The sequence below is a fragment of the Arvicola amphibius genome, chromosome 2, assembly GCF_903992535.2.
Source record: "Arvicola amphibius chromosome 2, mArvAmp1.2, whole genome shotgun sequence".
In the NCBI taxonomy this organism is placed as follows: Eukaryota; Metazoa; Chordata; class Mammalia; order Rodentia; family Cricetidae; genus Arvicola; species Arvicola amphibius.
The window spans coordinates 100,045,209-100,061,092 of record NC_052048.2 but is presented as its reverse complement, the minus strand read 5'-3'; the positions used below and the strand labels follow the sequence as shown (position 1 = coordinate 100,061,092).

The following is a 15,884-nucleotide window of genomic DNA, read 5'->3' as shown; positions in this document are numbered from 1 at the left end:
AGAAAAGGTACTTAGGGAGGAAAAGTCAGTTTTCATTAGGGATATGTTCTTTAACTGACCATGTTTGAGTGGACAGCCCCACAACCATGTACACAAAAAGGCAGCACTAATTAGACTCAGTGATTTAAAAATAACAACATGAAGTTGAGAGAGGAAATGGGAGATATCTGAGAGGAGTTGAAAAGGGATTGGGATATGAAAATGATAAAAGCTGTAGGCATGAAATTCTCAAAGAATAAATAAAACATATGTCTAAAAAAGAAAGCGTATTTCAAGTCATCAATTGAATTTTCACTTTGCAGTCTTCTGTAAGGGTGGTAGTAATGTGCCACTTTCTTTTAACATTTAGTAAAGTTTGTCAATATTCTTTTCTGAAAAAAATAAAAGTTCTTTATTATATCATAAATTCAACAAATGTAACCATGTGAGATTTATCCTACTAACCACTTAATTTCCCACCTCTACCAGTATGAATAATTAAGTTTACACTCTTTTCTTCATTATGCCATGACTACACTTCAGCTGCCTGACATTATTTGAGGTTAGGCAGCAAGCAGTACAGCCAACTTTAGGACATGGCGTGGTCTCTAGAGGCTTCTGACCCTGAATTCTTACTTAAACTCACATCCCCTTCTCGCTAGTGATGTGGGAAGGGTCAACCTGCCAGAACATCTGAAAGATGAAGCCACGACAACTCGTCCTACCTAACTGTAAAATTTCTGGGCAATTATGAAGTACTATAAAGTGGCAATTACAATGAATTTAGTAAGCCTGACCACCAAAATAATTACCTCAATTTCTTGCCTATAACCAAAGTTTTTAATAAAACATAATTGACATAAGGTGGCCAGGTAAGCAAATGACGCCTATGTTACCTCACTCTGCTCTGAGCCTGAACTACTGGAATGAATCTTTAGCAATTTGGCTCCAAAAAAATACACATGAAACCCAAAATCAAAAATAATGATTTCTCACCAACAAGCAATTATCTTTAATAGAACTACTTGGGAAATTTTTCATATAAATCATTCATATATATATATAAATATATATATATAAATATACATATATAAATATAAATATATATGAATATATATGAAATAGATATATAAATATATATATAAATATATATAAATATATAAAAATATATAAATATATATAAAAATATATATGAATATATGTGAACATAAAAGGAGGAAAGGATATTTTTACATTATCATAATTGATATATATTCAATTGGTGCAATAGAAATGATTTACTATTCCAACCAAATACTGTGCTTTTTAATTTTTTTATTTACTTGTTTATGTGTATGAATGTTTTGCCTGCACATATATATGTGCATTACATGCAAAATTGGTGCACAATGTCATAAAAGGTCATCAGATCTCCTGGAACTGGAATCATGGGTGGTTGTGAACCACCAAGCTGGGAACCAAACCCGGGTCCTCTGCAAGAGGAGCAAGTGCTCTTAACCACTGAGCCATCCATCTCTCCAGCCCCTCAAATACCACTTCTTACAATGAACACTGAAGCCAGTATAGCAACCGACACAACATTTACTAAGGTAAAACAACCTGATTGCTTCCCAGGTGACACGTGATATAGACTTCATTGCAGAGGAGTTCAATGCCTGATTATCTTATCACCTAGCAAAGGCCGATGCCACTTCTCTAGTCTTTAAGTGTGTGATGCACGTGCAGGTACCACTTCTAAGAGGAACACACCTCTTCTGTAGCCTGCCTATGTGAAAGTAACTCCAAAATGTGTTTTCCTCAGCCCTTTCCTCCAGTGTGGCAACTCCCCCTATGTTAAAGTGACAGCTTGGCCTCAGCTGCTATTGCTGAATAACTGAATGTCCAGCACAGCCCTACCCTGCTAAATTCCAGGTATGGACCTTAAGTTTTAGAGTTTGTTGTCTACTTGTTTTGTGAGGCAGGGGCTCTCTATGTAGCCCCAACTGACCTGGACCAGGCTGACCTCGAACTCACAGATATCCTGCCTACCTCTGCCTCCTGAGTGCTGGGATTAAAGGCCTATAACCACCATGCCCCAGCAAACTTAAACATTTTTTAAAATGGAAAAACTAATCTAGAAGAATTCTGCTATGTATTATACTTGTTCTAGAACGCAGCAGAGCAGGTCTGCTCACAAACCATCCTGACTTTGTACTGGAGTTCTGAAGAAAGACGGTCCAAGAATGGAGTCGTAGGAGAATTCTGAGTGCTTATGGGAAACCTCCAAGAAACCAAGACAAGAATCTGGTGACCTTAGTTTCTTCAAAACCATGGAATTGTTCTTTAACTGTGCTTTTGAGCTCCTCCAAGGTAGCAGATAAGAGTGAGTTTACTTCAGATTATTCATTACAACTGGCTATCATATTTGTGTATATGCCTCTCTGGAAAAACACATTTTGCCATGTGCGGCTTGCCCACCCTATGCAGTTTGCTCTTGTGGTTGGATGCTTCACTCATGTGACTCTTCTTAACCCTCGGAGTATAAACTTTCTGAGGCTTAAAGACAGTTGGCTATTGCATGAGACTTTTGTCCTCCTCATTTATTGGCTCCATTCCCCCAGGCTCCTTAACAGCCTTTAGAGCAGTCAGCACTCTCAGCTATGTGCAGACTCTGGGACAAAACGTCTCCTCTGCCTCATGCACACAAGTCTATTCTTTCACTGTTTAAATCTAAGCCGCTTCCTGTTCACAAAATTAGACAAAGTACTCACTACCACAGCCTATATACCACCAAGTGTATGAGTGTAGCAGTCAGATTAAAAGCTGTGGCCCAAGTGACAGGATTGTGTTAGAGAAGCAGGGCCAAGCTTCAGTAATTACATACAACATATAACACTATATTCTCATCACAAAGGAAGTTTAAAAACTGGTGACATTTTCATTTATTCTCAATGAAAGATTTTCTTGCTATGCTATAAAACTAACTAGAGATGCTTAAATGAACCCAAGTCTCTAATCCTTATACATAATTCTTCACTTCCATAGATTCCTCAAAAAATTCTAATTAACTTGCTTAAAATATTCAAATATTTTCAAATATTCAAACATATTCAGATTTAATTGGAATAAATTAGTTTCTATGAGCTATTTTATTTAGGGTCTCACAGTATTGATGTCAGTGTATTGCACAATGCTGGCTTGGGAGTGAGCAGACGACAGCAGCAGAGGTGACCAAATTGTAATCGAAGATAATGAGATGGTTTCAATAAAGAGGTAAGAGGCAAAACTCACAGCAGACTAAACCTGAGCACTAAACTAGGCACCCAAAGTTAACTTGGCCTCTACATGGCACTCACACACAGGAACGAATTAACTAGTGAATTAATGAAATGACTGGAAATTCAACCTTTCATTACACTATGGTTGCCCTGCTGTGGAAAGGGGAAGGTAAAAAGGGTCACTTTGTCTTATGGCCAGACATGCTAATAAAGTTTCCAGTGAGATGGCCCCATCTTGTGGACTTCCTGAGTACTGCAGGACGCTTCCATTAGCCACTCCCCTTCAGCATGGAAAGGAGCCAACACTGTTACTGTATACTGGTTTTGGTTTTTTTTTTTTTTGTTTGTTTTGTTTTGTTTTAGTTTTCTTGCCTTAAAGTTTATTTGATTTAAAAATGTGTATCGTAAGCCCTCTAGTAAACATGGGACCTTCAATAATTAGAGTTCTTTAAAAATACATAATGACATAATTTTCCCACACTGCAAGATTAAATTGTAAACCTGACATAAATTATTTTAAACTAAAGCATATTTCAGAGAAACTGGCTTTCCAGTTTGTATCCAGGAGTCTTGGTTAGTTTGTCCCTGTTTCATGCTGACATTATTAACATTAACAAGACTTTGGAACATTTATGATTATTTCTTAGTTCTCTACTGTAGTGATATTCATCTGTTTATTTATTTTAATAAATAAAGCTTGCCTGAAGACCAAAGAGTAAAACAGCTACACTGATCTGCCTTACAGACCAGGCAGTGGTGACACACACATCTTTAATCCCAGTAGTCACACAAGTTTGCCATAGAAACAGGACAGTGCACACCTTTAGTCCCAGCCCTAGAGAGGAATATAAGACGGTCTCATTCTAAAATTCCTGGAGGCAGGAGCACCATTTCAGACTGAGGTAGAGGTAAGAGCCAGTGGCTGGCTGTTTTGTTTTTCTGATCTTCAGGTTGAACCCCAATATCCGTCTCTGGGTTTTTATTAATCGTGGTACATTCTACCAGAAAAAATATTGACAATGACATCATGAGTTTATGTTGAGAAAATACTTTCAAAATCGACTTTATCTGCTGGGTGGTGGTGGTACACACCTTTAATCACAGCACTCAGGAGGCAGGTGGATCTCTGTGAATTTGAGGCCAGCCTGGAACTACAGAGATAGTTCCAGGATAGTCAAAACTGTTACACAGAGAAATCTTATCTTGGAAAAAAAAAAGTCAGCTTTATCCTATCAGAAGCAAAACAAGACCTGGAGGTACAGCTCAGCAGTCCAGTGCACACGATGGCCCAGGAGTCTGATCCTCACTCTGTCCTCTCTCCCCATCTCTAGGTCTCTCAGGGAAAAAAAGATAGATTAAACCCTACTTAGAAAAAGCTTGCCGGGTGGTGGTGGCGCACGCCTTTAATCCCAGCACTCGGGAGGCAGAGGCAGGCGGATCTCTGAGTTCGAGGCCAGTCTGGTCTACAAGAGCTAGTTCCAGGACAGGCTCTAGAACCCTGCCTCGAAAAAAAGAAAAAAAAAACACAAAAAACAAAAAAAAAAAGTCTACAACCCATTGCTTCGCCAAAGGCTTACAAACATAAAAGCCTAGAAACACAAACTTGGTTACAGGCTACAGAAATGCTGCTGTGATTTCAGTGCCACATGCCAAAAGGGAGAAGTCACTGAATTGTAGATGAAGTATGTAATCATCAGCCATGACGGGCTGCAACCTTACAGTAAGCCTGGCATAGGGTCCACCATCCTAACAACAAAAGAAGCAGTGCCCTGCATTCAGAACCCATGAAGCATCTGGAGGGTCCCAGCCTTAAAATAAAGCAAGACTTTGCTGGATCTCTGATACCTCCAGGAACCTGCGCCTTCCTCAATCCAAGCGCATTATCAGATTTCCCCACTCTTTTGGAAATATGCCAGCCTACTCTTTACCTTGTATGTGAAAATGATTCGGCAATGTGTAAAGAAGTTGTAATCTGTGTCATAAGGAGGAAATGAATACTGAAGAAGAGGAGAGCAAACCTTGGTGCCAGAATCCCATGCAGTGCCTGTGAAGGAACAGGCCAATACGAGGGACATAAAGAACCTGAAATAGGTGGGGATGTTGCAGAACAGGCTTCCCATACTAGCCACATTTACAAGACCAGAAGAATGAGGAGTGTGAGCAGAAAAAGAGCAGATAGGAAAGTGTAAGGTCAAATGAGAAAGCAGAACGGCTGGAGAGGCATGCTGACAATGTTTGAACTCCAGTACAAACCCGAGGCCTACAGAGAATTTTGGCCAGTTATTTTCCCTTAGCCTTAGGGCCCACTGTGTTCCTCAAAGCCTATGACTTTTTAAAATTTTATTCATTTATTTGTTTGTTCATTTGTTTTTATGTGGATGGATGTTTTGCCTGCACGTTTTATCTGTATATCACTTGTGTGCCTGATGTCAGGAAAGGCCAGAAGGGGGTGCTGGGTCTCCTGGGACAGGCACTACAGATGGTTATAAGACTCCCAAAAAGCAGGATCCCAGGTACTCTGGAAGAGCAGTAGGTGCTCTCAACCACTAAGCTGTCTCTTTGGCACCCAAAGTCCATAAATCAAATTGAATATTACTCCATTAGTTGTTCTACCACCTACCTGACTAGCAGTAATAGAGATCCTCTAACCTCCTGGAATCTACTTGGCTATCTGTCACAGCTGTCATCTCAATGAGGAGTGTCAAACCCACCCACAGCCGGCACTTCTCCTCACCTCCCTACCACGTCTCCTTTCACCCTCTCCACTGGATTGTTGCTAATCAGTTTCCATTTTGCTCATGTGTAGGACTCCCTGCAACAGAGATCTCTGCCAGCTTTCCACATGGGTATTCTACAGTAGTGTGTCCCTACCTGGCTTTCATGAACTATCTCCCAGCAGGCAGTTCTCTGTGAGTTCAAGGCCAGTCTGGTCTTCCACACCAGCCAATGAGACCTTGTCTCAGAAGAAAACAAAACAATGAACAATTTCCTCAAAAACAATGAACTTTAAGTTTTGTTTATTTTTTGTTTTTTTTTCAGTAATTTTTGTCACACCCTTGGACTGGCTACAAACCTGGTAGCAATAACAAATCAAATCAGAAACAAAACAGAAAAATTCAAGAAGTATCCAATCTGCCTAGTTAATCTCCTTCAGTTTTTAAAAAATCTGTCAGGCTGGAGAGAATTCAGCAAGAACATTGGCTACTCCTGCAGAGAACCAGGTTTGGTTCCCAGCACCCACACAGTGGCTCACAAACAAATGTAATTCCAGTCCCAGGTGTTCTGGCTTCTGAGGGCACTGCATACATGTGTTGCACAGACATACATTCAGGCAAAACACCTAAATACATAAAACAAAAATAAATGCTTCTTTTAAAAATTCGCCCTTCACTTTTATTTATCATTAAGAATCTGAATTTAACAACTGGGCAGTGGTGGTGCACGCCTTTAATCCCAGCACTCAGGAGTCCGAGGCAGAGACAGGCGGATCTCCGAGCTTGAAGGCAACCTGCTCTACAGAGTGAATTCCAGGATAGCCAGAGATACACAGAGAAACTCTGTCTCAAAAAGAACAAAAACAAAAACAAAAAAACATAAAACAAAACAAAGTCAAAGCCAAGTAAGTTAAGCAAGCTTGGGTGTACCCAGGGCCTGAGCATGCTCCCCACTCAGAAGGTCCTGGGGGTTCACATGGTGAACCAGGGACTGAGCATGCCCACCCCATATCCTCACTGAACCAAAACAAATGTAAAAAACAAAATGCTAGTTGAGCATGGTGGCCTATATCTCCAACCCCAGCTAGTTCCAGGAGAGCCAGGACTTACAGAGAAACCGTGTCTCAACCTTCTCCCTCTCCAAAAGAATCTGGGTTTACCAATCACCTTCTATCAAGAATACAAATGAGCAATATAAAATCAGAAATTCATGTACCACTGTCAACATTATACCTCATCACATGGTTTGCAAGTTCACTTTTCATATTAAATTACCACCCTATAATTGACATTACTTATTTTATCTAAAGTACAACTTCTGTTATATCCACAGAATTGTTATTCCAATGCAAACCAACTTAGTTTTCTCTCTTATATGGAAAAATTATCAGGTGAATTTTGCAAATACTAGATTGATCTCTTTCACAAACAAAGACACTGTATACTTAAGTTTGGATTCTAAGCAAGTGTGTGTTGGGAATATACATGGCATATGCTTATAGAAATAATTGTACATAAGATATGAATTCCGAATGATGGCAACATCAAAATCTCCAAGAAGTCATATCATATCAAAAATACAGAATCTTATTAAGATTTAAAGCTATAAAAAACAATAGCATCCATGAAACAATGTTTTGAATAGACATTCCTAGGATTTTCAATTTAAGACAGTGTCAGTACAAATGTCATATTTTGTATAACAAGGGGGACTTTGCTACTCAAAGTCATAATTTAAGGACAATCACGTGTAAAGAAAAAAGACTTGCAAATTCACCCAAGTGATGACAGGCGGAAGCGGAAATGAAGGGAACATGAGTGAGACTGGAGGGCTCTGAGAGAACTAGAGGTGTTCAGATGCAATCAGTCCCAATTTTGAAAGCTTTGGTTAACAGCAAAAAGGGATATAAGACGTGATATTTGCTAAAATATGACTAAATAACTTAAAGATATCAAATATATTCATAAAGACTGCATGTTAATGTCCAAGGTCACTCAGCAAACAGCTGTTTCTATGAGACAAGAATGACCATTATCCTTAAACTCCCTCAGAATCTACTCAGCTCACCTTTAAAATCCACGACTACCCAAACGATGTCACCTCTTACAGAAGTTCTTCTGACTATATCTTCTTGAGTAAAATACTGCTTGAGTAGTGTCAAAACAGGAATTTAGAACATTATCTTTGTGAAAACTACTTAAATTGATCTTTTAAAAAGCCTCCATCATTGCTTTAAGTGCCTAAAATACCAGAAATAAACTTTTATACGAAAATATTTCAATTATTGTCTAAAATGCTGCAATAGAATGTAGACAGAAAAATCTTTATCTACAATTTTTAACTCTCTTTCTTCTTACTAAATGTATGTTAACAAAAAAAACCCTCAAATGATCTAGACAAAAGCTTTTAGCTCAACACATAATTGCAAGAAAATTACAATAATTGTACCAATTAAAATAATCTTGAATGAACAGTATGTCATCTTAATGTTCCAATGGTTTAGAGAGGGATCTACTTAATTAGCTGAAATTGCTTTCCAGTGTAAGTATCAAATGTCATTTGTTAAAAGTTGAACAATTTAGAAAATAATTTAACAAAGCAATTTTACAAAACACCAAGAACCAACATTTTCTTTTTCAGCTGAATAAAGCAAGCAGATGTGTCATCAGACTGCTATAAAAATAAATGAGGCTTTTTATGGTTAAAAAAATTTTACTACTAGCATTAAAAATACTATTTTCTGATTGTTTTTACCAAATCAGATTTCTTTAATAAAATAAATAAATATTAATTATAACTGCTGCTTTCTGTCAGCTGTAAATAAAACTTTTTATTATTCAAATGACAAGCACTGAAGAGCTCAGCTATGGTTAAGTAAGAACAGACAACTAAATTGTTAGAACATGTTCCAATAGATGGGTTTCCAATATGTTGATCAAACTGTCTTCCTATAGTTCTTCATTATAAATTATTTTTTTAATTATTTCAAGTAAAAGCCCTTATGAGTTTTCAGATTGCTTTCTATACTCTTTTTCTCTTTGTTGGCGGACTGCAAACATTCTCTGTATTTACAGGTGTATTTATTTCTTAAAAAGGAAGAGCATCTCAGAGTCATTCTGACCAGTCCACCCTCAGATGGCAAGACCATCCAGGTCTGAGGTCTAAAGCAATAGGCTGTTTAATCACAGAAGGTTGGCATAGCCTCATTTTACTTTAATATGCATTATTCTATATTGATGTGATCAAAAATATTCCCCTAGAAAAATTCACTCCAATTTATATCCATTATATGATTAAAAACCTACTTTTCCCTCCAAAAGTAATTCTTATACAATATTCTATTTTTCATAAAAGGGTACAATAATTGCTATTATCTCTAAACTACATGTTAAGTATTCACTACTGTCTACAAGACATATTTTAATTTCAAAATGAAAAGATTTCAGAACTACCTATGAGGTTCTGATGGTGGGATCTGTAATGCAAACTTTAAGTTTCAAGCAAAGCACAGGCAATCTTTCTCTGTCCCTTAGCTGCCCCAAAGAGAGCAGCTCTGCTCGCCCAGGCTCTCCCCACCATGAGAGACCTTTGAAATCATGAGCTAAATGCATGCTATCTCTCATAAGCTATAGTCACAGCCTTGAAAGCCTGATAAGCATAGAAAATGAGTACCAGACAAGTGGGGTGATCACTATGGCATTCTTAGTATCAGATAAGTGGGATGGCTGCTGTGGCGTTCCTAGTGCCAGACAAGTGGAGTGGCTGCTGTAGGAATCCTACAGCCAGTAGCCTTTAAGTTACCAGCCCACTTGGGTGTGGTCTCTTATACTATTTATGCCAATGTAAAGCGCGTGTCTGGCTTCTTTTCCGGCTGTGGGATTTGGTTGCAGTTCTCTGTTCCAGCAGAGGATTGTGATCTGTGAGTCTACCCCTATTATTCTCAGTTCTCAGCTAGTGTGGGATTTCTTTTAAGCATCCATCTTCAGGTGGCTGCCGTGGCATTCCTAGTACCAGACAAGTGGGGTGGCTGCTGTGGTGTTCCTAGAGCCAGACAAATGGGGTAGCTGCCATGGTATTCCTGAGATGTGGTTCAGAAGCCTCTGACCTGGTTTGCAGGAAGAATCTGGAGAAGTGGGAGATGTAGGCCAAAGAAGCTTCAGGACACTCTAAGCCGAGCTTGTGAGTGATTACTGGAGGAGCTTAAGTAACCTGAACATTGATGGAACCAAGAACAGTAAGCACAGTTCATCGGGATGCAGCTGCAAAAGACTGTACTGGAAACAGGCCAAAAAGGCCATGTATACTATACTCTAGCAAAAATCCTGTCTACATTAAAAGAGACGTTAAGACTGATCTGATTGTTTTGCCTGTATGTAGGTATGTGCCTGGTGCCCACAGAGGTCAGAAGAGGGTTTTGGGAACCGAGCCCAGGTCTTCTGCAAGGGCTATCCCTCTGACCCCAAGTCCTGTCTGTCTTGTTCAAACCCTAAGACTTTAGGAGAGGCTGAGTTTAAAGGGATGGACTAAGTAATCTGGCAGAGGAAATATTACCAGTTACTTTTTGTCCTATTTACACGAAGAGCTGAGAGCAACACTGGAGCAGAAGGATTTAAAAGCCTTAGTTTCATAAAAGCAGTACATGGACGGTTCTGAAGCAAGGTAATGTGGCTGCTGAAGAGATGGGGACACTACGAGAAAACTGAGTGCTCTGCACATTTTGGTGTCATCTATCTGATGCTGGCTTTGCAGACATAGGGAACGCAAATGTTACAGGGTCATGAAAACTAAGTAAAGATTTCCAGAAAACACCTACAAAGACAGGCAGAAGGTGAGAGGGTTGGTGTGAATGCAGGCAGCTCTGGAAGCAATGTATAAGCATGAAGGTAAAGTCAAAGGCATAAGAGTGACTCGGGATGTCAGATACCCAGGACCATGGAGCATCTGTTGAGGAAAGCTGCAGGCAGTGAGCAGAGCAAACCACACAAAGGCCACGGGCCTACCAACAGAAAACTATAGAGACAAGAACGTTGAGCTGTTGGATCTCACATCATGACAGCACATGCCTCAGGGGCCTGACACAGAACTACATGATCTAATATTTGCTGTCTGGGTTAAGTTTTGACCTATGCCTGATTTCCAAGGCCCTCCCTTCCTTCCTTTGAGAAGGGAGATCTTTACTCTGCCACTGTAATTTGGAAATACATCATTTTCTTTTAAGTATTGCAGGGATCCACAGCTAAAAGTTTGTCTTGGGTCTCAGATGAGACACTGAACTTCAACAAACATACACCACAAAAAAAATAATATACTAATAATACTTTAAGGGAATAAAAATTATCCAAACTCCTAAAGGTTATAAACTATGAACTATATTAATATTTTATTTATATTTTAAAAGTTTCAATTATACTAAATTCTATAAAACTTTACATAGTTTCTGCAAGCTATCTTTTTCTAAGAATTAGTTTATTATTTTATTAGACTAGAAACTGGGCCTTGAAGCTACTGTAAGTGTTCTGGCAAGCAAAATCATTTGGCCTTGGGACTTTATAAGGGCCAGTAACTCTCACAACTGTACACACTGGTAAAGATGACGAGCACAAACAGAGCACCAAGCTCAGAGGAGAGCAGCTGTGCTAAGACAGCTCCAGAACAGCAAGGGACCCAAGGAGCGGGACTCAACTTAGAAGTAGAGATTTTGTAAGCATTAATTGTGTTTTAAAACCCAACTCAAGGTGAAGTTAAGGGCAAAGAAGTCAAACCAAATACCTCTCATAGATGGTCTTTAATGTCATCTGATCAGGGACACCTTCAGTCTCTTCCAGATACAGTATGAGCCACGACGTCCGGTAGGGCCACTGCTCAGTAAGGTTGATCCAGCTGGCTAGCCTGTCCCAGTTGAAAGTAATCTGATTGGCTCTTAGTAACCGCCCTTTAAAGAATAGATAAACATTTAAAACTTAGTAGACATACTAAGTAGAAGGTTTAGTATAGTCACAAGCAACTGATCTTTCAAATTTGAAAATCTTGCTCTTTGGTTATAATACAGACCTAAACCTAGTCTATGTATGGTTTCTAAGATCCAGATTTTAAAGGTTCAGAGGGCATAGTGGCAAACACAGTAATCCCGGCACTGCAGGCTGCAGCAGGATACGACAAGTCTAAAGCTAGCCTGGGCTACAGTGAAAGCCTGTCTCAAAAAATAAACCAAGAGACAAAATGAAACACCATGGCAGTCTCTCAGTGCTCTGAGGTTGACTACTAGTGACTTCTCCCTGGACCCCAAGGAGCCCAAACGCACTGTGCAGCTCTGCTGTATGACGTCATGGACCTCCATTCTTCCTTACTTAGATCGTGTTACTAACCACCAACCCAGGTACAGGTATCTGAAACTTGTACGTTATACACTGAATAAAATGACCGTTTGCAGGGTGTTCAGAGGACTAATTCAGCTCTCTATCTCGGGGTATGTGCACTTGTGGGCAATTACAATCCTTAAGCCTTCAGAGTCAAGACTTCTTTCCACCATCACCTTCACCTTGACTTGACAGGACTACAAACTGAGGCTTGGTTCTTAACTGAAAACACCCAGTTTTATACTCCATCATCAGTTCAGTACCTGGACTTGCATCTACTTGTCTGACAGACTCTAACGGCAATTCTCTTTCCCCAGACTGTCATCATATAGATGATGGCTCCTCATCCAATTCTCCCCCTGCCTCACACCCTCACTCTCTGAATTTTCACCATGGAGTTTCCGGGGGAGGTGGGGTCTACTCTGCTGGATAGGAGTGAGCTAAGTCACCATGTTTGCCAGCTATGCATGATATAGACTCATCATAAACACTGACGCTGGGGTAAAGCCCAGAACAAAATAGATGATATGGCTACAGCCTTCCTAGGAAGCATTGACTCAGTGGCACAAGCAATAAATCCAATAAGCAAACAAACCTATGAAATAACTATGAGCATCTAACTAAATGGGTCTTTTTGTGGGGAGCAGCAAAAGTGACAAGCTGAACACTAAAATAAGCTTGATAATATACTTCTGTAGAAGGTTGAGTTTTTGTCTTTTTAAATATAGGGTCTCATGTAGCCCAGCTGGCCTTGGCTTCCTGATCCTCCTGCCTCCACTTCCAGTGTGCTAGTATTATAGATGTAAAACCTCCACATCCAACTCACTGCATTGCCCAGGCTGGCCATGAACTTGAGATCCTTCAGCCTCAGTCTTGTGAGTAGCTAAGATTTTGAGTCTGTGCTACTAAGCTTGGCTTTAGCATCAATTATTTAAAGATATGAACTCGGGTCTGTTTCTAGTACCCAAAGATGTGTAAACAATCTAAATTCCTTCCTGTGGATTTTAGAGCCAGAAGGCCTTGAAGGAGCTGCAATTCTTTACACCACTTCCCACAGTTCTCCCGTGCCAGCTCCACAAAGGCTTGCACTCCAGCTGTTCTTGAAATCCCACCTCATAGCCTTTGCCTTGCTCTTCCTTTTGTTTAGAGTGTTTCTTACAGGAAGTATGTAAGGCATAGTTCTAATTTCATTCGGGTCTCTTATTCACTAACAATCAATCGCAGATGCTGTAGTAGGTATAGCGGTTAAACAAAACAGACAAAAAAACTCTCATATGAGGCTCTCCCATCCCAGAGAGTAAGGGAGAATAAGCAACAATGATAGAAGACAGCTTTCTGTGGAGCAGGATGAAGAGCCACTTCATATGAGATGCAGAGGTCTCATGGAGAAACTGACACCTAAGCTAAAACTTAAGGGAGTAAGAAAACCTACTGCTCATACGGAACCATTGCAGACCAAGTTACAACAGCTGGTAAAGATAGAAAGTTGAGCTCCAGGAACTATAGTCAAGGGCAGCAGTAAGAGCAGCCTAACTAACAACAGCTAGGAGGAAAATCCAGTAAGTGTAGCACTCTGCACACCAAAGGAAAGAAGCACTTAAAGAAGCAACCAACACACTGTCATAGCTGCTTGTGGGGTCCAGACAAGGACTGGGACCTGGCCACTTCAAGATTCATGTGGAAGTTACTGGGGAACTAGAAGTGCAACTTTGGAGGAAGTCCTGAGAAGAAGGGCATTGGGGGAGTTTGAAAGGCTTAGTGGTAGAGTGGTATGAGAAAGGGCAGTGAACTATCAAGGCGCTTTGCTGAGAGTAGGGGCAGGGTGGGGGGCAGGAGAAGTCCCAAGGAGAGGAAGAATTTGAGTGAGAAGTGTACTGTCTTGTTGACTGTTTCATTTCTACAACATCCAGACCAACTCCAGGCACAAAGAGGATGACAGGATGTATCAGTGTTATTGATAATATCAGGAAACAGTTCCACTGTCCAACCAGCATAAGAAGGTTGGCGTCTCACCTAAAGGGATTAAGCTAGAAAAATGCTATGTTTGGTACAACTCTACCTGTAATACAGTTTATGACTTAGTTTAGAGTACAATTCCAGTTGACAGACAACACTAGGAAATATCAGAAAGTATCAAGCAATACCATGCAAGGAAAGAAACACATTCTGTAAGTCACATTACAAGTATATCGAAGACTATCCTAATGCTAGTGAGTCTTAACATAGCAAAGAGTAGCATCCACATAAATAATTCGGTCACAGCAATAATCTCAATTATTTTTTGAGATAGGGTTTCTCTGTGTAGCTCTGGCAGTCCTAGAACCCACTCTGTAGAGCAGGATGGCCGAGAACTCAGCGATCTACTTGCTTCTGCCTCCCAAGTGCAGGGATTAAAGGTGCGTATCACCACCATCTGACTAATAATCTACATTTACAAACATTTTATTCAAAATATCATATAAAAACTAAAACAACATAGTAGTATATAAAAATCTGAATTTCAACACAATTAATTTGTGCTGTAACATAAATTAGTATAAACTTACCCTAAATATTAAGCAAAAGACTTTTAAAATCATGAAATCTTAAAATAAATTTCCAAATGACATCTGATTGTCAACTACTATTGACATCCACTTAATAAAAACAAAGGTGATGGCAGCATGCTCTGTTAGCGCTGAAGTTTACTGTGGTGACAGGTGGGGACACTGGACAGATAGCAGAACACTCACCGAGCTCGTGCAAGCCCTGAGTTTAGCGCCTACTACCACTAAATATAGCACAAGAAACAAAGTCACCTGTCACAGAAACAATATTGAGTAATCGTCTCATGGTCTGAGGACTGATGTCACTGAACCAATCCTCCGTAACGAGCAGCTTCGTGAGATCGAAGGACATCTGCCGGGTGATGGTCCTCTGCATCTGTCTTCTGCGGTAAGTATCCTGAAACAGACCACCACCAGTAAGAGAGAATTAATGTGTGCATATGATAAGAATAACAAAAGGGGCTGCAGAGTCAACTCTGGGTAAGAATAGCAAAATTCAGCTGGGCAGTGACACAGGCCTTTAAACCCAGTGCTCTGGAGGCAGAAGCATATGAATCTCTGTGAGGTCAGCCTGGTCTATAGAGCTAGTGCCAAGACAGGCTCCAAAGCTACAGAGAAACCCTATCTCGGAAAAAAAAAATAGCACAATTCGCAATGTTAACCTAAAAGGAAGGTTATATGCTAATCAAGTACAACTACTTCTGAGGCAGAAGCTTACAGGGAAGTTAAAAGGTAGAGTTGGCAGCAATATATGCATGCATGCCCACTGAGAGCTGGACAGTTAGGGAAAGCTTAATGTCAAGATGGGAGGTGAGCAGAACTCCATAAAGAGAATCCCAGTCAGATTCCAGAAAGCCTCTACACTGAAGGAACCCTAAGACAATAAAGCAAGCTCCCGCATTGTTCTAGGGACCCAGCATCTCTATTTGTAGGCTGTTTGAAAGTGTTACTCAATTTCTCCCAGCACAGCCACTCCTAACTTTCCTCACAGCTCCTCACAGAGGGAAAGGTGCTCTGCAGAGTGGGCTGGA

General features: G+C 40.1%; 1 protein-coding gene across 6 annotated transcripts in view; it reads right to left on the bottom strand.

The window, feature by feature from the left end:
- The window catches only part of Kidins220 (kinase D interacting substrate 220), an 89,531-nt gene that overhangs the window by 29,451 nt on the left and 44,196 nt on the right, over positions 1 to 15,884 (bottom strand). For all 6 annotated transcript variants that reach the window (XM_038318410.1, XM_038318412.2, XM_038318414.2 and 3 more), the window contains exons 21-22: positions 15,106 to 15,250; positions 11,721 to 11,883 (exon numbers count right to left, since the gene is read on the bottom strand). In XM_038318410.1, the coding sequence (XP_038174338.1) occupies positions 11,721 to 11,883; positions 15,106 to 15,250 (308 nt within the window). The remainder of the gene's footprint in view (positions 1 to 11,720; positions 11,884 to 15,105; positions 15,251 to 15,884) is intronic.